Genomic DNA, 21,081 nt, shown 5'->3' with positions numbered 1-21,081 from the left:
AACGACCCCAGACGGTCATATAGCCTATATAGCCCATAAAGGGCCAAATTAAAAGTACCTTTAACCGACGAGCATGCATGAAAAGAATGATGACTGTTGAAGAAGCTAAAGAGGTGTCTAAGAATCGTAGCAATTGGCGTTCCATTGTATCTACCTACCCCCATGGGAGACAGGCGTGAGGTTATTATGTACCTATGTAAGTATGTATGAGTCTGCTTCGATCAACCATGCCATGATATGGCAATAAACCCCCTTGTACATGTGACTCGTGATATAACTGGTGCAACATGGGTGTCGCGTTGTAATTATACTATAGGTATGTGCATCTCGGCTTACACCTTCAGAAATCGAGGGCCAATTTTAGTGGAACATATAGTGTAGCTTAATATGCAAAGTGACTGCTTCAAGTAATACCTACTATCAGTAGAACTTGAGACGGGATATTTCATATTTACCATGTTTATTTATGTCTATGAGTTTCCAATACATATTTCGGCGCTGTTGCAAGCGCCATGATCACAGATGAACACTCTATGAAATATCGTAAGTTCTGATGATACTGTTACTGATCATGTCAATTTAAAAACTTATATTACTTCAATTAATGTCGAATATATCTAAAGTTTATTATAAGGAAGTGTCACAAAAATAAACATCTACTTAATTGTGTTTAAAAAAAACCTGCCCAGCGAACAAAATATTATTGGGTTTTTCTATTTTCAAATCTCTCAGGAAAAATTTCACGAATTATAAGGATAATTATTAATAGGCCAGGTTCTATAGTACTTACATCTATTAACAACTTCTAAATGAGAAATTTCATCACATCCAATATTTTAATATCTGACTCCAAAGTAATTCTTTTCAGGCGATTGTTATTTATGAGATAGAATATTTCATACTATGTGAGTATCTTACAAAGGTTGTTTGTATTTGTGAATGAAGAATTGTATAAATAATTCTTCTATCTCATGTAATACAAAGCACACGTAATAAAATTCACGCAAAATAAAGCACTAAAATTACTTCTGCCACCTACTGCGTCATAAGTTTCATTTCGTTTACAGGACTGAATAGGCCACTGAAATTTGTGTCAATTTCAGCGGACTATTCACTGAAAATTCTTAAAGAACCTTCCTAAAATTCTTAAAGAATTTTACCGTTCCTAGATATTATGAACCAAGAAACTTTTTCCTCGTCTAACAAATGTTTGATAAACAAAGTGAAAATATATCTACATACGTAATTGCATGACTATATAAATATAGGGGATGTTACTCGGCATGTACAGTTGTACACACTTTGGCTATAATTATTTTAATCATTACTATTAATGAGCTGACGAGTAAATGATCAGCCGCCTGGCCAGGTTCTGGTCAATTAATTGATTTTATATTTTAGCTACTAGTTCTAACCGCCAACATTGAATGCACTCAATTGAGTGTTCCCGTATTCACAGGAATTTCTGTACAAAAGAGCGAGCCCTGAGGAACACCACAGGTTAGCCGCGGCCACTCGACTTAAAGATAATGATTTTATTATTTTTACGTTTAATAATTTAATCATAAAGTTAAGCATTGGCTTTGGCTATTTTCAAAAGTGACCTGTAAAAATAAATCCATCACAATAGAGTATAAGAACAATAGGACCTAATTAAGCTAAGTACCTATTAAGATTTAACACAAACAACGTATAATACGTATTGTTTCCTATGTTCGTATGTCAACACTGAATATATATGCAAGCAAATATGCACAAAAAAAACAGGAAAGGGACATCTATCTAATCCTCAAAATTAAATGTTTCTAATATATTTACCATAACTATTTATATTAACCTTCCTTTCCAGATTTTCCGCTACAAAAATTATCGGCGCCTATCTAACAATAGGTTTGTTTACAAAACAATAATTACCAGTTTACGTAATATGTACGTTTCTAGTTCGTAAGATTTCTTTAAATACATTACCCGTATGAATTTCCTTAACATACCAGTATGTTGTAGTTTACCTGTTACTATTATTAAACGGGTTACAAACGTACTCATGTTAAAACCCATCATTAGCATAAAAAGTAGTTATTCTTTGTCACCTGTTTTGAAGCATAGAATCTTAGAATTTATAACGAGTTACATATGTCATAACAAAACACGCATTTTATTTAATGTTATGTATTTCCCCGGAGTTGTATGGATCCCATAGATCAAGTAGTTGTGAAGTCCCGGTGCTATGCCCGGGTCTGTCGGGCTTATAAGGGTAGGTAGTTTGTGGCTAGATCTCACATAACTCTTAGTCTAGGCATGTCGCTTATTTGTATTAAACTGTATAGATGCGAAGTGTAACACTCTTAAACTATGCGTGCAGTACTTACTCATTATTATTTTTTACAATTAATATAATTATACATGATACGAGTTATTAAACTTAAGAAAGATATGTTAGTAAACCTAAATCCTTAAAAAAACAAAGTGTGAGAGAAATGTTCTTACGTATTTCGTTTCAGTATTATATCGCGTCAAATTCTAGGTTTATTCTTAGAAAAAATATGATCAATTTATTGTAACGACAATTAATTTTATAGGGAAAACGTCCAAGGTTAGTAAACATTCCTAGCAAACTTAATGTACCACTATTAGGTAGGTATTATAGTAAGGTAAGATAAATTACCTACATAAATATAATAGCATCTACTTTTTTGGTAGAGTTTATTTTATTATAGTTATTTTAATGTATACCTATGTCGAAGTTGAGCTGATGATATATAACTGCTTTTTATTTTACAGAAGCAAGATTGTACCAAAGTATAGGTAACTTTCCCCGTCGATGGTCTTAGAGGGAGTATATTTATTTAGCATTACTGAGCCAGTTAAATTTCCATATTTAGCAATAGCGGTTACTATGTGCTGAACAATAAAATTCTCACCTACCTACGTAAGAGTATGTTAGTAGGTAGCCGTAGCCCTTACCTACATACATATATGAACTATAGTGGACAGGTAATCACAAAGTTGTATACCAAACTGTTGTTACAAACTTATAGGTACGACCCTCGTGTCACAATACCTTCTCAACTAAAAAAGATTTATTTGCAAACTTCGTATAAACTTTGGAAACGTGTGAAATCGAGAGTGATAGATATTGAAATATTGACATTGAATTCTTCATACAGGTAAAGAAGATTCTTTAGGTCAGTAGATACCTGAACTAAATTTGTTTGAATTATTTGTTCGACTGCGTTGCATTTCTATTGATTTCATACCTTCCTTAAGACGCTAGAGTAAACAATTCAGAGAGATTCAAGGTAATAATGAGACCTAGAGAGCGCCCTAGGCAAGCACCTTGGCGCCCTTAATTCTTTAAACACCACCGCTACATTATTATTTCGCCTTGTTGATCTTGCATAGTTTGCCTAAGGCTCTAGACAGACAGACTGCATTTCAACTGCAATTAAACTGCAAATTGCAGTTCAAGTTTGAATGCAGTTGACACGACTGCAATAGGACTGCAAATCAAACGTACAGTCCGATTGTAGTTGTGGCCAGCCGGTGTGCTGTTCACATAATACTGGGCTGTACGGTTAAAGATAATACAGCTCTGCCTCAGAGGTCCTCGACGGTAATCAATCTAGTAGTTACAAGGCAAAGGTATCTTATCTCAAAACCCTGCATAAAAGTTTGGATTCACACTTAAAATTAATGTTGGAATAATACTATTACATATTATACATGTATATTCGAAATTTTGAACGAATTTTGAAAAAATCGATTACTTGTAGTGATTACTTAGGTACTCGTGCATCGTGCACAATCACAATACACACAAGGAGTCGAGGAGCAATGCTCTGCGAACTCGATAAATCTCAGTCGGTAGCCTAGGTACCTTAATTGTACTTAAGCTAACTTACTGGTGCAGGTGCAGCTAAGTAGATAGGTACTATCATTATTATTGATACTTAGGTATAATATGATGATTTAATTTAAAAACTATTATTATCTAGACATATATTATTTTGTTTTCTCACATCCTTTTATTGCACCTACTTAAGAACGATTAAACCGTTTAGATAGAGGACAATGTAGAACAAATGTTGTTGATCGTGCATCCACATCCAATGAATTCAAGGATACATACAATGAATCTGTGTATTGGCATTAACCACAAAAGAACAAAACATGTTCGTAAAATATTTACATTTTGTTTCCTACCCTGATCAATGGAGGTAGGGGTGGCCTAATAGAGTTAATGAAATCTTCTAAACAAACACAACCGTTTCCACTCAGAGGTTTGCTGCTAGCTTCCACACAGCGTTGATACGGCACGTCGCGGAATGTCACCCTCTCAGGATGTAAACGCTTACGTTGGGTGGGACTGAGAATTCCTGGAGCTTCCCCCGTGGAGTCTATGGAAACATTAAAAAAGGCAAATAAATATAAGATTTGTGAAAAAGCAATTTAATTCAATTATACTCATATGTCCAGAAATTTAGAGTAAGAAGTTGGTATGGAAGGTACCTTTATGTCCAATACATTTGTCACAATAAAACATTGCGGGTGTCGTTTCACATTCCTGGTCTTTCAGTACTTTGACTGCACCTCCACGTAAAAGGTTTAAAGTCATGCTGCAAGTGGGACAAAGAGCATCCTTAATGTATCTTTCTGGAAAGGTTGACCTCGCATCTAATGATATTACGCGCTCAGCTTGTGTCCCACAGTCTTTCATGCGGTGCACCGTCTGCAACGTGTCATTCGATGGTTCAAACGAGCCTCTGGAGGAGTAGTGTTTATAGCATTTACATGATACATTGGCCAATCGCTGCTTCAATAAGCGCAGCTCTAAGGGCTCAGTACCAGTACCATATTTTTGGGATACCACATTTTGCCACATCATTCTCAGAATGGCAAGCGTGTTTCGTCCCATTACAAATTGTGTGGTAATATGCCAGTACCCGGAGTCATTGTAGACTTTTGATTATTGCATTCTATTCAGTTCTTGACTGTAGATGGCTGCATGAGGAGCCACCTCTCGTTTAGGATGTCGGATGCCCCATATAGTTTGTAATCCCACGGACAGGAGTGTGTCTCTGTGACATCAAACTGCATCAAAATGGCATCGAATGGTCTTTATCTGTCTAATACCTGTCAGTTTAAGCCATCGACCATAACTAGAACCCAACCAAACTACTTAGATACGTTAAGACTAAAGAGAATAATAGGTAAGTATTAGGACATTTGACATTACCCATTCCCATTACCTACCAACCTACGAAGGAATAGGTACTTATACTATAGATAGTTTAAACAGTATAAAGTATGTAGATAGAAGAAGGTTGAACCATTATGGCCAAAGAATAGTGCACACTATGTAAAGGCAATGCACAGTTAACGCAAGGCAAACTGAGTGACCAGTTACTGTACAAACTGTCCCTGGTTCAATTCCCTCGTCAAGTAAAATGTGCTAATGGATTTTTTTTATTGAAGAGACAATTATTAAGCCGGGTTGTGAGGCAATGTTGCCTTTATTTACCATGAAGAATAAAAGTGAACAATGTCATTTTCTTACAGATTTCAATGTCAGGCTACAAATCGTTCAAAATGGAGTAGATTTTAGATTTTATAGAAAAATTACAATAGAACCGGCCATTTCTCTAACATGTCCAGATACCATTCAAAATGTAGCAATTCCAAAACGCTGAGTCAGAAAAAAAATCCTAATGCTATTCTTACTATGAAAGTGAGTACCTACATCTCTGCCTGTACCTAAATGGCCACTGTTGACCAAAATCTCTTCTCACACAGAGGTTTGAGCATTGATTACCAAGCTTTACTCATTGCGGTTCAAACGTATAATTAGAAATCAAATCAAATCATTTATTGCATTCATGTGTAGATACATATATGTAGATATTACTTTAATAGATTAGTTTCAACATAAAACTACTAATGAGTATTTGCATTAACCGCTATATATGTATATACATACATATAAAAAGAACCTAAAGGTTTATCTTAGGTAGTTGTTTGATCAGATCTCAGTTCATAATGTGGCGTCAGCTGACTTCTTGCTCACTTCTGTATCTGACTTTAGCGTGCTTTAGCTGTGCTTTGCCCTTCTATGAAATAAATGCGACTTAGTTGAAAGGAAATTGTGTTTTCATCAACTACCACGGCACGTGCATCTCACCTCACCCGCACACTACATTGCTATTACCATTTAGGTACCCGCATATATGCACTAAAACAGAAATCTATTAGAATAATAATACCTATTTACCTACAATTTTAGCCGCTCTGTGACTGCAAACACTGCTTATGCCCCGATTGTCCGGATATTTTGAGCATGCTGGCGATCACTGTCACTGAGAGAACATGTACATTTGGTTCGGATATGCCTAAACTCAATTTAGATAACCCGAGTAGATGCACTTCAATAGCCAACAGCTCCAAGACCACTATTAACACAAATAAGGAACAACACTAAAATTGAAGAGAAAAAATTGGTAATACACTTCAGTTTCTGTGAGCATCTAATAGCATGTTAAAATAACTTTACCGTACCTACATGTTATTTGCTTTGGGTTTCATTGTTTCTCATATACCTAATTCTGATACTGATATTGTTTATTCCAGCCCTGCCTAGAATCTGTAATAAAACCTAGAATCTGAATAATAAGTTGATAGACCAAAAGGAATAAATAATTAGCTACAACCATGTCTAAATATCATATAAAATGCACGGACCCCGAAAAAGAGGTACCCACCTTATTATTATTTAATATTCTTATTACATTACCTACTGGTGAATTACCTATCTACACTTATATATATAAAGCTGACGAGTTTGTTTGTTTGTTTGAGTGCGCTAATGTCAGGAACTACTGGTTCGATTTGATAAAATGTTTTTGTGATGGATAGTCAATTTATCGAGAAAGGCTATAAGTAGGAGCCATAGTATAAGGGTATAATAAGAGTAGTAGCTAAAACTGGAGAAACTTAAGTACATACACCTCAGTTAAGTGTATTATATTAATAATTTGTTAAAACATTTTGTATAGCCTCCACTGCAACCTGAGCCACCCCCTGAACGACCTATGGCCGACCAATCGGATCTGATAGCATTAATAAACCCAGACAGAACATGCGGTTGCGCGGTAGCAGGTCGAGCCGTCAGCCATGACATTCCTCAATACTTGGCCATGCGACATATACATAATGATAAAGCACGAAAACCAGAAAAAGAGGATGAACAATCCGAAGAGTCGAAAAAGAAACCGCTCTGCAAGAATCCATAATTTGTAAAATTACTCCATCAAACAAATAAATACAAAATCGAATATCAAATTCTTTTATTAAATTGAAACACTGTACAAATTATAATACACAAAATACGCGTCTTACATAACGCGACAAGTAGTATGGAAATTTATAAAACGTAGTACTTTTTGAATACAATGTATGTATTATACGAACAGTAAAAAGAAACAAAATTACAAGTTTGAGTGTTTACGTTTTAATACTTTTACTGTTTTTATCATCATTTTCTTTCATACGATTTGTAGGTATAAAAACAATGAGTCACAACAGTCCAGAACAATAATACTTTAAAACATAGCATACTTGTTTTATAAAATTTTGTAGTACAATCAGCAACATATATATTGTTCGAATTAAAATCATTCGTCCATATTTGCCGCCTTCTCTTTGTTATTTTCTTCTTCTTGCTGAGCCTTTTTAAATTTCTCACACATGTAATTCCAGTATTTGCTACGAATTTTGTCGTACTTTGTTGCCAACGCTTGACATAGTTCTACGGCTCTAGTAGCGTTATGTAGACAGTTTGTCTCGCCTTTCTTAATAGCTTCGTCACAAATATCTATAATGAAGGCTAACAAATAAGGGGACCGACACTTGTTCTTATAAAGTTCCTCACAGAAAGACGTGACTACGGCATTCCCGCTTAATCCTCTCTTGTCATGTATTAAGACTCCTTTAAGGTAATTCCAAGCACTTTCGTTGTTTTTGATAAATTTAATTTTTTCCAGTGTATAGCAGATTTCTCTTTGTACATTCAGGTCGGACCAGCCTAAGTGGTTGTTTACAATAAAGTATCGTTGGTTCCACGCTGAGTTGTTACGCACGTCATCTGTGATAAGGTTATCAACAAAATCCATTTCCTTCTCGTAAAGTCTGTAAAAAGATTACAACTTTAGTTTAATTAAGAGTACAAAAGACCTTGTAGGGATCACGTCTTCTAATCATTTGATACTTACTATAAATCACAACCATTGTAAATACAATGGTTGTGATTTATAATGATGTATGACTACGACCTTCAATAAGGTTGAATTTAAAACATCCAACCACTATTCTAAATATGTTTTTTTCCAAAATGTAGGTTGATTTTGGCCAAACAAATTAGAACTCTATGCACCAAGGGAACATACCCGAAAGTTTTAATAGCCCATTGTCTATGCTGCCACGCATGATAGTTCTTAGGGTCCTGCATCAAGGCATCTCCTGTTAACTCCAGCTCCTGGCTTGGATCTTGAAGCCACTCAACCAGTACTCTCCGGTGGTGCCACACCTGTGAAGTACGAAAATATTAACAAACAAATAATAAAAAATCTATGATAGTTTTGTTTTTTTTTGTCATGACTACCTGAGTCAAAATAAACAAAAATGTGGTACTACTCAAAGCTATTTGTAGAGAACCAATGGCAGTGGCTCCATGTATTCCATGTAAAATATTGACATTCAACCAAATCTACTGCGTCAACCCCAGTACCCTTAGTACCAGTTTGCTTTACGTTTAAAAGTAATCAAATCGATAGCGCATTCGACGCTCTTATTGGTTGGTTTATTCGAGCGGACCAATGAGAGTGCCGAACTCGCTCTCGTTTCGTTTTCGTTCAACGTAAAACACACTCATACCAACAAAATACAGGAAAGGATCGGGAGTAAATATTACAAGATACAATAGTAAATTAATATAGGTTTACCTGATAGTTTTTAGGCGAATTCTTAATTACTAACTCTACATAATCCAACTCAGATCTCAAATCTGTACCCAAAGCTTTAAGCAGATCTCTCCTGGAAGAATAAAATATTAGGTTAAAATTTTGAGTCCAATTTACTATTTTGGCAATGTAAAACAAACTTTATTCTCATCCATTTAAGAGAAATTTGCCATAGAATATAATCTTAATCAGATAGTTATTTCTTACTAATAAAATAAGTGCATTCCTGTACAATATCACTAATGGATTTCAATTACTGATCTCAATACAAAATCTTGAGACCTTTGTCCGTCAGTAGGACAATCATGGCTGAAATCAAATCAATATCAATAGTTTCTGTAAAAAAATAAGATCAATCCAAAGATTTTGGTTTGAGATATGTTATTGAAATTGGCATTAAAGAAACCAAACCCATTTGAATTGATCTATTTGATATATGTGGTGGAATGCCAAATAGTGCAGTGGTAATTCATACCAGAGGATATTTCACTATAGAACACTATCTTTAATTGGTAAGTTTAATTCTCTGGCTACTAAAAACAGGTATGGTGTCATGTTACATGTGCAATACCCATATGCAACTGATATACCTAGGCTGATAAAGCGCTTGACCTTATATTATATGTCAATTAACAACATGACATGCATTCATAAATGTTTATATAACTGAACATTATGTAATTATAATATCAACAGGTATATTACAAGATCAAGTTATTTTGGTGCTAATTGACTGGGTTGGCCATCATCCAAACCCAAATCATTTATAGTCCATTATTCTACTTTTGACTTTATTTTTGTATAAAGATGATTGAATATTATGTATGTATATATGTTAAGTCCCATCTAATAGCCTATTCCCATATACTCTGAGCACAATTCCAGACTCCATGCTTCTACTGAGAAATTTTTGGAAAAACTGAAAAAAGCTCAGCAATACTTTGCTCAACATGGTAATCGAACTGGAGACCCAACGGCTTCAACCAACGAGGCAGTCAAATATAATTTGTTGAATACTTAAACTATTTATGTACTGACCTGTATTGCCACACAGTATAGTTAGCTGGATTTAGTTCTACAGCATCTTTCGTCAGGTGTAGTGCTCGCTCAGACTTCTCATTGTTTTGAAGCACAGCTCGGAAATAGTCATACACATCAACAACTGAAATGAAATGTCATTATTATAGAATTATTTTACAAATAAATATTTCATTATAACATCATGTTAAGATTTTCAAATGAAAGTAGACAAGTCGGTTAAGATAACTGTGAACAAGAACTATTAACAACAAAGATTATCAAGTTAACGTTCAAAATGCATTCAAGTTATGGTAATTAAATGAGTCATTAAGTTTTTATGACTTGAATGTCCTTTCGAAACTGAAGGTTAAAATATAAAACTGATGTGGCATGCAGTAGAATAACGCAAACAGTACACTAAGTGTAAGCAGCCATTGTGAGCTAAGTTATATTTGTTTGAACAACAAGTTGCTTGGAATACGTACATTTTTCTGAATGAGCGATGACAACGACTAGGTTAGGACCTTCATCCTCAGGCACTGGGGTCACATCATTCCACTCCGGACGATCCTTGTAGTAAGTCCAAGCGACATCGCTGTCCCCGCTGTCAGACATATTCCTTGCTCTTCCAAACTACGACTAAATCACCAGACAATCAGCTCAAGTGTATGTTTACACTATCACTGGCTGTAAAGATAATACATGTGCACACAACAGTAACGCGACGTGAATAAACAAGCGTAACTATCTAGGCCGGAGGTATTACTGAATTAATTAAACGAGTAGTCTCGTATCTTTATTTATACACACAGGTAATTTTTATTTTATTTATTGTGATTAGTTACTTGGCAAGTGGAAAATGGCAAAGAACTACGTCTACGACAACAAAACTGACAAACAAATTTGATTTAATAAATGACATTTAGACGTCATTCACGTCATCTGCATCATGACAACTAAATGACGTAGTGCTAAGACGGTCTGGCGGAAGATACTGGCTTTTTATCCACAGATAAATCAAATAAAATTGCTGCACCCGTAAAAAAAATGTACAGCTATCTACATGTCCTGTGACTTGCAATTCGACGTATTCTCCAGGAACATCAGAGCTAATTTTATAGGAAATTGGTTGTTTAATCACCTTCCGAGAGGAATACGTCGGATTACAAGTCACCCTGTATAGCAAGGTATCTAGCATTATTATAAAATGGTCTATATTTTTTTAAACACTTAGGTATCTAATATTTTTAAATAAGATTATGATGGTCGTAAACTGGTAAACATGACACAGCTCCTTATTTATTACCGACTATGATACCTAAAAATAGTGCACGTGGGAACGACTAAAGTGAAGTGTTTAAAAAAATTTAATGTGAATGAAAGGTGAATAAAACGATTTATTTTTAGTAATAAGTATATTTTTTAAATAAATTATGTTAACAACTAATTGGTAACAAACTAAGAGGAATCATTCTATGCACTTATTTTACAACTGTAACATCCTAACAGTTCACTTGTGTTTCTTTACCAGCCGTAGGCGAGGCCAAGTCCATTGGTGTAAGTCATGTGAGACACGGTGGGTGCAGCAGAGTAGGCCACTCCAAGAAGACCAGCGGTAGCAACCTTCAAAAATTTAATTTTTGTCATTTCTAGCTCTTTCAAATCCTATAATTCGAAACTCTCAAAAATCGTCCAAGGTCTCAGGATTTGATTGTTTCATATTTCTTAATCATTTGAATGTCGCTTAAGGTAATGATTTTAAGAGTCGGAGGATATTCCGGCTGATGATTAATGTATTTAAGTTTAGATTATGTTATGATTATGTACTGTCTAGATAATGTCATAATTTCGTTTCTTTTATGCTCACCTTAGCCACAGGGGCGACACCGACATGCGATACTAGTGGTGATGCAAAGCGAGTGTACGCAGGCGCAATGGCCACACCAGGGTTGCTCACACGCACATCAGATTTACGGACGCTTGAGAATGGAGTGTCGATAGCTTTCGAGTAGGTGGATACCTGTTTAAATAAAATAATATTTTGTTTAATATTTTGGAATTTAAGCAAAAAAATGTGCAATATTCGAAGGCCAAAAGTTGGTGCCCGTTAATGAAAAAATACCTAGTCTTTTTACGAATTTGTTAGTTGTTACAATCCATTACCTATAAGAATATGACGCAAAAAATGGTGGATGGACAGGTGGCAGTCGCTTTACGTAAGTTACTAACATTCAGTTGAACTGCTTGAACTGCCTAGGGCCTAAAATGAAGGTACCTACCTAGTTAAAGAAAAAAAAAAGTCAAGATAGAAATATGTATAACACAAAATAGTTACCTGGCCAAGATTAAAAGGTGACCTCAAAATGTTGGAATGCTGTGAAGCTATTGCTGGCTGAGCGGGGTACGAACTGTATGGGTTCCAGCCACCGTACGCGTAAGGAGCGTTGTACACTGGTGAAACAAGCCCAGCATGGCTCAGGGCTGCTAGGCACACCAACAATAATAACTAAAAACAGAAAAATATTTGTTTAAATTCATACAGAAAGACGTTCTCTACTGCTTGACTTAAGGGATTCCTCTATGGGCTTATCAGAGAGCGCTGTTATCCGAAATGGACATTTAGGAAATAATTGTGGTAGAAGATTGATCATGACTGAATAGCAAGCAAGTATAATAATTATCAACACATTACACTTAGTTACTAAACTTATTTAATAGAATTAAAATAACAACTCTAGACTTACTTTTAAAAGCATATTTAGTGTTCAACCCCTCAACGCTGAGAACGATATGTTTGATTAGGCTGGCGAGTAGGCCTTTTATAGTGGCCAGTATTTCTCCATGTATGAACGAAGGGACCACACATGTGTGATAACGCACTTGCAATATAATCTGTGACAGCATTCATTGTATGCGTGCCTGCAGAGCTTTGGAAAAAGCGCGCGCACGGGCGTGGCTACGTAGGTAACTAGGTACAGGCAAGGACAATATACACAGCCGGTCAATCACGTCATGTGCAGAAATGCTTACAAATTACCCAAGATTAATGGTCTTAGTAATAAATATCTATTAAATTAACACATGATGTGGAGTATTTTTATTTTAGACATGGTACGGTAGACGCTTCTAGATTCGTCTTACGAACGAAGATTTTCTCGTGAAAAAACTTTTTATAAAATGAAGGTAAGGGAGGTAATGGGTTGCCGTTTATTGTTCATAGACGGTGCTGCTGTTGATAGCTTATTTCACCGATTTTATCCGATAATCAGTCTGCTCATTTGCCCCTATAGAATCCCATAAAAAAACAAAATTCCAAAGCAAACTAATTAGATAATGTACCTAAATTATATTTCTAACGATTAAAAATATTGCCGAAATGTTGATATATGTGTCTAAAGTATTAGTACCTAATTCTTGGTCTTTGCGACAAGTCTGAAATCTTCAATAGCCACTAAACTTGATGTGTATTGCGTCATCCCCCACTATGTGAACACACAACCTAGATAGCGGGTAGGTATGTAGGTACCTCATAATAACAATAATCTATCCGTTATAATCTAGACCAAGTTCGTCAAGTTTATCCGTAGGTGACATAGGTGAATTACTTGTAATGGGAGTAATAGCACCATGTATATTATTAGATTAAGTATTGGGTTTAGGATCATAGATTGTTCAAGAATTTTGGCAGATACCTAGACTACTAGACTAGCCTTTTCTGTCTTCCTATAATTTATGTATAGGTTTTGAATCTTACTTTAGACAACCCCTGTTAACGGCGCATTCCAATAAACTACGGATCGGTAGATGTGCCTACGAGCCGTAGAATTTTGACACATTTTGTATGGAGCTTATGTCAAAATTCTACGGCTCGTAGGCAAATCTACCGATCGGTAGTTTATTGGAATGCGCCGTAAGTCAACTTTAGCGGGTGATCGACCTCAAGTACCTGCCATGCTTACTATCAGTCTATAACCATGCTTTGTGATACCAGATAGAGATATAGACCACCGGCCCACATCAAATAAACCCTCGAGTCATGTTTTGAAAAATGAATTTTTGAATGAATTTTGATCACACGAGTTTTCTCTAGAGTTAGTGATGTGTACATCTGTCATTGGTATGCGTATCAGATTTTATTTTGTATTGCAACTATGTTATAGCAAGTGTATAATAATAGGTAGGTATAACGTTGATGTGTTTTACATAAATAAAAAAAAATATCTACATCTGGTCGATAATCCAATACCCCAAAGTTCCCTTCGAGAAAGGCCGATATTTAAGCATTAGGTAGACAAGACAATTTCCATATTATCAGCACGTGTTACATTTAGATTGTTAGACAGGGCGCGGCTCGCCTTGTCTTTTATTCATTACGAACTGATCTGTGACCTAAACCCGTCAAGCACAGGCTATTATCTACCTACGTTACGTTGTTAGACATATTACAAGCTTAGTTGATGTCGTCAGACAGGAGCTTGCTGAATTGGGAGACAAAATTTCACGTTACCTTTAGTTAGATATATACTTCCTATTTTACTTTAGCACTTCGGAGCAGGGGCTAAGTATGTAGGTAGGTACTAGGTAGGCTCTACTCTGATAAATCGCATGCATAAGTAGCAGCAACTGCCATAATGCCGTTATCTAGTACCTATATGGAGCAAATTAGCAAACCAGAACGATTTCTAGGCAATAATTACATTCGTCACGCTGTCCCCACGGGGTAAGCCAACTGCATCGTCACACTACCCAACATTACTGCAGTTCAGTTCGGTGGTTACTCTACTTAGTGCCTCGTCTCCACAATCAGTAGCGCGAATATGTTTTTCTTGAACGTAATAATTTTTCTGTTCTGCATTGTTACCGTCTCCAGCAAAGCTGAGAAGTGGTACTCCGCGGCAATCATCGATAGGAGAAAAACGCTACATAATTCCTCAAATGCAGAATTCCGAACCAATTATATCCAAAATAATGAACATCCATTCCTGCCGTTAATGTTAATCGACCCTAAAAAGTCCAATGATAGACGTACCAATTTTTATTCGGCACATATTTTTAATATGAAGAGTGCTAACAGTTCCTCGGAATCTGACAGCGTATCAATAAATTACAATAATACCGTTGAGAATTTGAATGTGTTGAATATAGTGCGCCCTAAAAGAACAAAAATACGTAAGAGGTGTCCTGTGGCTAGGCCGAGGCAAATGAATCAGTTGAACACGAAACAGAAACCTAAGACAAGATTTTTGGAAGTGTTCCAGGTGGTGGAATTTGATCATGTTTCTTGTACATCCAGTAGTGGTCTCGAAGGTACGTGCTTGCCAGAGTCTGAGTGCATTGACTCTGGCGGTTCCACAATGGGGACTTGCGCAGATGGTTATGGAACTTGTTGCGTAAGTAAGTACACAGTATCTTCCTAATTATCTAGTTCTTCAGCTATTCAATTGTTTTTAAACTGACTTGTTTAATGGGTGGTATTGGTATGGTTGCAATTGCGACAGGTTAGTTAAATAGAAGACAAGGTCCAGAGTTCGAGACCTTTTCTACTGATTACGCAATTTAATCTCGTATGAAGTACATATATCATTAGTACCTACCTAAGTATATTTCTACATACTGAACCTTAGTATGTACTGCATTGGCTAGATACCTACTGGTTCAAATTCAGTTGAAAGGAATTTTGGGTATTTTCTAATGTTTTAGCTCAATTCCTATGCGATGGGCATTCGGACGCAGACACCGGCTGGTTCACTAACCCTGACTTTCCGTCACCAAGTACTGAGAGACTGTCCTGCACTTTTGTATTGGATAAAGCTTCGGAAGACATTACTCAGATACGATTGGACTTTAACAATTTTGAGGTGAATTTTAAGACTAGATAAAGAAATACTACGAAGTGTGTTAAAATCTCAGTTCTTATTTAAATGATGTACTTTCAGCTCCTTCCACCAACAGACGGCTATTGTCAGGATGATCAGTTCATTGTTTCGGGACAAAACATTAACAATGTGATTCCGATTCTTTGCGGGATCAATTCTGGTCAACATGGTAATTTCTGTTTTCTTTTTAATTTCTTAAAGTGAGGGGTTCAACCTCCATCTTAGTACCTACCTATGTGAATCGGTCAAAACTAATATAAGTAGTACTTACTTATACATCCTTAATCTTATATCTATGAGAGGCCACGTGCTTCAGATACGTCTAAGTACAACTCTTGTTCTAGTTTACATTGAAGTGGGTGAAGTGGACGGGCCTATCAATTTCACCTTCCAAACAGTTTCTTCAGATAGCAGGTTGTTTGCAATTAAGGTAAGAATTTAAACCAAATTGAACATAAGTACCTATGTACCTCCCTACCTTTTTAACTACTTAGGTATGTACCTACGTAGTTCTTGATGTTGGGGATACCTATTGATGTTACCATATCTGAAACTAAACAACTGCTTCATTGATTGTGATTTGATGTTAATGCTTCGGTAACGTTCCTTCCTTTATTTAAAGGTAACACAACTAACATCGTTAGACGAGCTGGCCGCTCCAACGGGATGTCTACAATACTATACTGATACACAAGGCTACTTGGAATCCTTCAACTATCGAGATAAATCTGACATCGTCATCGCAAGGAGTCCAAGTTATTTAGTAGGTATTACCTATTCAACGATTCAAACATTTTTTTTTAAACGTTGCATCCCCTGTCTTGATTGCTGTACATTCGGAATAATGAATTGTTGTGTAGATCATACAAATAATGGCACAGGAGTCGCTATCGTACAATCGTATGTGTACTTATACCTACCTGTTGTAGTATCAACAAAACTTAATATCAAGTACCTACTAAACTACACATTTCTGTACGTCGTACTTACCTACCTTATGCCTATGTCGATATCAAATACCTACGGTGATAATCTAGTTCATTACTCCACTGATTTAACCTATATGCATTTCAGAACAATCTTAATTACGCTATGTGCATCGAGCGGAAAGCAGAAACGTGCAGTGTGACATACACCAACAGCGGTAACATGCAGATAGTTAACTACGACACGGGTAAGTTCATTTAATGGATCCCCATTAGGTACTATAATGAGTATGACCTAGCCTGCCTAACAGTGCCTGTAGTTAGAAACCTAATTTACTTAATTGAACATGTATGTAGGTAGGTAGGTACCTAAGTATACTACCCACCTGTTGGACGAGGACGAAAGTGCAATTACCGAGCACATAGTATCGGTTTCTGTTATTATATACTTTTCGAATTGTTATAGCAACCTAGTCTAGAGTCGTAAGTGATTCTTTGACAGATGGACTGCCAGTGATCCCTCCCGATCAAGCTGGAGTGGAGATACTGAATTGTCCCAGCGATTGGCTGCTAATAGCTGCAACCAGACTGTGTGGAGATCGTCTCAATGATGGATCTGTGTTTCAAGACTTCACTGTTAATGCTCCTGTCACAGGTACCTGCAAACGTTTTGAGCGAACGAACCCATATTATCTCTAAGCAAAGGAGTATTTTCGCTTGCTTGTTCGCCGTGCCACCTTTTTGTGACTGTTCGACAGGCGACCAGAGGGTTGCGATTACTCGCTGTAATCAACAACGATACTTCACACCGAAACAACTGCTGAGCCTGTACCAAACGCAGGTTCGGTCCTGTATGGAGTACTGTTCTCACCTTTGGGACGGCTCGGCCAAATACCAGCTGGATGCGCTCGAACACATTGAAAGGCGTGCCAAGAAGCTCATCAATGATGATGTGCTTGTGGAGGCCCGGCTTCAAAGCCTTGAACACAGGCGCAAGGTCGCAAGCCTTTCCGTTTTTTACCAGATACATTTCGGAGAGTGTGCGGGGGAATTGCACAACTTGATTCCCCCTAGTCCTTTTCATCATCGAACCACAAGACAATCGGCGAGGCGTCACCGCTTCATGGTAGATATCCCACCCACTCGCACGAAGTGCTTCGCTTCAAGCTTCCTTGTGCGAACTCCTAGGGAAAGGGAGTGGAACTCCTTGCACACAGGAAACACAGACTCTGTCTGTGTTTCCTGATGGGTATAACTTGGGTGTCTTCAAGGCCCGAGTGAATAGGTTGCTTATGGGCAGACGTGCTCCACCGTAGGCCGCATCATCACTTACCATCAGGTGAGATAGCGGCCAAACGTCGACCCATTAAATGTAAAAAAAAAAATCAAAATTTGGAAATCGATATCGTGACATTATAGGTACCTTACTTACCTAGATACACATGGATAAGTTGACGTTCCGGAACGTCCGCACCTTACATTTTCTGAAAAGCTTGAGACTTTTTGAAATTGTAAATCTTGTTTGTCTTTTAGAAAAATATAAAGTACTTAGTATGGCTACATAATTATGCTATCCAAATAAAAACGAATATCTATTAATAATGAACTTAAGTATGTCATTCTGAAAAATATTCACATAGGAACAATTTTTTTCTAAAAACTGCAAGATGACGCCTTGCGGAACACTTCATTTTATGATGTGTTTGTGTTATGGTAACTTTGCTTTTTTTCAGACAATGGCGCTGGACCTATTGTAGTCTGGTTTCGTTCGGACGAATCTTATGTTGGTGTCGGATTCAAACTTATGTATCAACAGAATTCATGTAATGCTTAGTACATAACATAATAGGTAGTATAGTAATAAAATATTATAAAGTTTATGAATAAAACAGACTAGAAATTATGGCTAAGCATTTATTATAAAAATAATTTTACAAGTATGTTTTTGTTTATTTCTTATAATAAAATAAAGACTGTAAAAATGACAAAATACTTTGTAATGTTATAAAAAGTAAATAAATACTTATGTGAGGAATGTTCAAGAAATAAACAATATATTACTTAAATACAATTTATGCCTATAATTACATTAAATAGACTTAAAAATTAAAATATAATATTTGCCATTAATAAGTACAAAACAAAAAAAGAAATAGGCTGTAATAACAAAAATACATTATTCATAAACTTATGTTGCATACATTATAGAGAACACTTAAAACTTTGGTGTAATTATCTCATTTAAATAAAAAATAATAATAATTAATGTTTTATTACTTACATTTCTAAAAAATATAACCAATAAGTATGTACCTAGTATCCACAACAATTGTATTGTTCAGTTTTGATCTTCATGTAAGTAAATCTAATATAAAATCTAAATCCCAATATTTCGAATGTTTCCAATACTTAAAAAAATAAACATTACTTGGTTTTAATCTCATTCTTTTTCTTTAGTCCATCCCTCACAATATTATAAAAAGACAATAAGACTCCAACCATAATAATTCTTATAACACTCAGAGATAATACTTGTAAAACTACTTGCGTACCACTCTCCAGAGAACCACCAAACAAAAGTGTTAATAATGTACCAGTGGCACTATACACGGAGTAGGTCTTGCCAGTCTGAAAAATAAAAAACAAATGGAATTATAATGTTGCCACATAACATAAATAAATAGGTAATATTAAAATTCTAGAATCAAAATACTTAGATTTAGGCCTCAAATAAAAGAATGTTTGCAGCATATTGGAGGAGAAAATTGAATAAGCTGACTTTTAGAAAAAAAAACACTTGTTTTATATTTTAAAAATAAAATTAAAACTTACAAGAGCATCATGAATCATTTGCTTGCCAACATCATCAGGTGAATGTAAGCCCGCTGTTCCTGATATCAGTTTAGTCTCCTCTGGTTTAGTTAGATCCTCATTCTTGAAGCCAGGAGTATCAGTGTCGGGTGGGAAGGCCAAGGTCAACCTTACATTAGTGCCCACAAGCTCCATCATCACAGACTCTGCTAGACCACGTACAGCCCACTTCCCAGCACTATAGGCACTGTAGCCGTAAATACCTGGAAAAATATAATGAAATTATTAATAAGACTATTTTTTATGGAATTGGAGGTAAATGAGCAGATGTAATGTTACTATGTTAAATTGTAGATCATTAGTAGTAGAGTATTCTAACTTACCAATCAATGCAGCTTCAGAACTCACAAATACAATCAGTCCCTCATTCCTTTTCTTCATCCCTTGTAGCACACAGCGTGTTGGGTACGCAGTACCAAAATAATTAAGGTCAACCATCTGTTTAATTACATCGGGATCCGTCTTTTCAAATTGGCCACAAATACACATTCCAGCACAATTGATTAACATGAATATAGGGCCTAGTTTCTCTTCTATAGATATAAAACTTTGTTCTATGGCTTTGTAATCAGAGGTAACATCTAAGGCAACATGTTGAACTTTCTGGTTCTGTTGATCTCTACAGTTTGCAGTTATTTCGGCCACAGCGGCAGTAAGTTTCCCGACGTCACGCCCAATAACAGTGACATGAGCCCCAAGTCTTGCCGCCTCCACCGCCGCTGCTTTTCCTATACCACTTGAACCACCGGTTATAACTACATGTTTACCCTTCAAATCTTTGTAGACTACTTTCTTATCTAAAGAAAAGTGTATCACCAATCCTAAGCCACCTAACACAAGTACAAACAGAAGTATGAATATGAACATGGTTCTAGTAAGGAACAATACTTAATTCTTATAACGTGATAACACTCCTGATCAACACAAAATACAAAGAGGTGGCGATATGAAGAACTGTACAAAATTACAAGCACTGTTTAAAATTTTATAACCTTACACATCCGGCGGCGATTATTCTGATCATATTATGTCATTTGTCATTGTCAAACGTATTAGTGTCAAATGTCAATGTCGATTGCAAAACAACTTGGTTGTTCCTACATACAGAAATATTTGACAAACTCGACTAAATCGGGTTAAATTCCTGTACCTTGACTATTCTTCACCATCATAATCAACTGTTTAACAATTAGTTTGTCATCTTCTTGTGAATCTCGTTTGAAGAAGTTTTGTCCGAGTTAGAATCCTATTACACTAAATACGATTATTTTGAGCATAGCACAAAGCACAAACGCACACGTGTGCAACTGTGCAATGTGCATTTTGCACATTAAATGTACAAAGACTTTTAGCGGCGATTCTGTGACACTGTCATAA

The 21,081-nt window shown here is 36.1% G+C and overlaps 5 protein-coding genes and 1 long non-coding RNA gene across 6 annotated transcripts; 2 read left to right on the top strand and 4 right to left on the bottom strand.

The window, feature by feature from the left end:
- Window positions 1-3,982: 3,982 nt before the first annotated feature.
- Window positions 3,983-5,119, bottom strand: LOC126912898 (uncharacterized). Its single transcript, XM_050707285.1, has 2 exons — window positions 4,510-5,119; window positions 3,983-4,397 (listed from the first exon to the last, which is right to left on the bottom strand). The coding sequence occupies exons 1-2, from the start codon at window positions 4,913-4,915 to the stop codon at window positions 4,186-4,188; spliced, it is 618 nt and encodes a 205-aa protein (XP_050563242.1). The 5' UTR covers window positions 4,916-5,119; the 3' UTR covers window positions 3,983-4,185.
- Window positions 5,120-5,540: 421 nt separating this feature from the next.
- On the top strand, window positions 5,541-7,328 carry LOC126912900 (uncharacterized). Its single transcript, XR_007707504.1, has 4 exons — window positions 5,541-5,728; window positions 6,281-6,494; window positions 6,625-6,747; window positions 7,050-7,328. It is a non-coding gene; the product is annotated as an uncharacterized LOC126912900 (long non-coding RNA).
- LOC126912896 (protein farnesyltransferase/geranylgeranyltransferase type-1 subunit alpha) lies at window positions 7,324-10,947 on the bottom strand. Its single transcript, XM_050707279.1, has 5 exons — window positions 10,517-10,947; window positions 10,050-10,173; window positions 8,994-9,084; window positions 8,439-8,578; window positions 7,324-8,181 (listed from the first exon to the last, which is right to left on the bottom strand). The coding sequence occupies exons 1-5, from the start codon at window positions 10,644-10,646 to the stop codon at window positions 7,668-7,670; spliced, it is 999 nt and encodes a 332-aa protein (XP_050563236.1). The 5' UTR covers window positions 10,647-10,947; the 3' UTR covers window positions 7,324-7,667.
- A 480-nt stretch (window positions 10,948-11,427) lies between these two features.
- On the bottom strand, window positions 11,428-12,935 carry LOC126912899 (pupal cuticle protein C1B-like). Its single transcript, XM_050707286.1, has 4 exons — window positions 12,776-12,935; window positions 12,367-12,537; window positions 11,899-12,051; window positions 11,428-11,654 (listed from the first exon to the last, which is right to left on the bottom strand). The coding sequence occupies exons 1-4, from the start codon at window positions 12,785-12,787 to the stop codon at window positions 11,556-11,558; spliced, it is 435 nt and encodes a 144-aa protein (XP_050563243.1). The 5' UTR covers window positions 12,788-12,935; the 3' UTR covers window positions 11,428-11,555.
- Window positions 12,936-14,636: 1,701 nt separating this feature from the next.
- Window positions 14,637-19,272, top strand: LOC118281752 (uncharacterized). The gene is made up of 8 exons (XM_035602454.2): window positions 14,637-15,425; window positions 15,732-15,889; window positions 15,968-16,076; window positions 16,252-16,337; window positions 16,530-16,670; window positions 16,982-17,081; window positions 17,336-17,488; window positions 18,567-19,272. The coding sequence occupies exons 1-8, from the start codon at window positions 14,849-14,851 to the stop codon at window positions 18,665-18,667; spliced, it is 1,425 nt and encodes a 474-aa protein (XP_035458347.2). The 5' UTR covers window positions 14,637-14,848; the 3' UTR covers window positions 18,668-19,272.
- Window positions 18,734-20,735, bottom strand: LOC118281750 (3-ketodihydrosphingosine reductase). Its single transcript, XM_035602452.2, has 3 exons — window positions 20,028-20,735; window positions 19,666-19,907; window positions 18,734-19,461 (listed from the first exon to the last, which is right to left on the bottom strand). The coding sequence occupies exons 1-3, from the start codon at window positions 20,569-20,571 to the stop codon at window positions 19,258-19,260; spliced, it is 990 nt and encodes a 329-aa protein (XP_035458345.2). The 5' UTR covers window positions 20,572-20,735; the 3' UTR covers window positions 18,734-19,257.
- Window positions 20,736-21,081: the final 346 nt, after the last annotated feature.

The sequence above is a fragment of the Spodoptera frugiperda genome, chromosome 31, assembly GCF_023101765.2.
Source record: "Spodoptera frugiperda isolate SF20-4 chromosome 31, AGI-APGP_CSIRO_Sfru_2.0, whole genome shotgun sequence".
Taxonomy (NCBI): domain Eukaryota; kingdom Metazoa; phylum Arthropoda; class Insecta; order Lepidoptera; family Noctuidae; genus Spodoptera; species Spodoptera frugiperda.
This window is presented reverse-complemented; position numbering and strand designations above follow the sequence as displayed.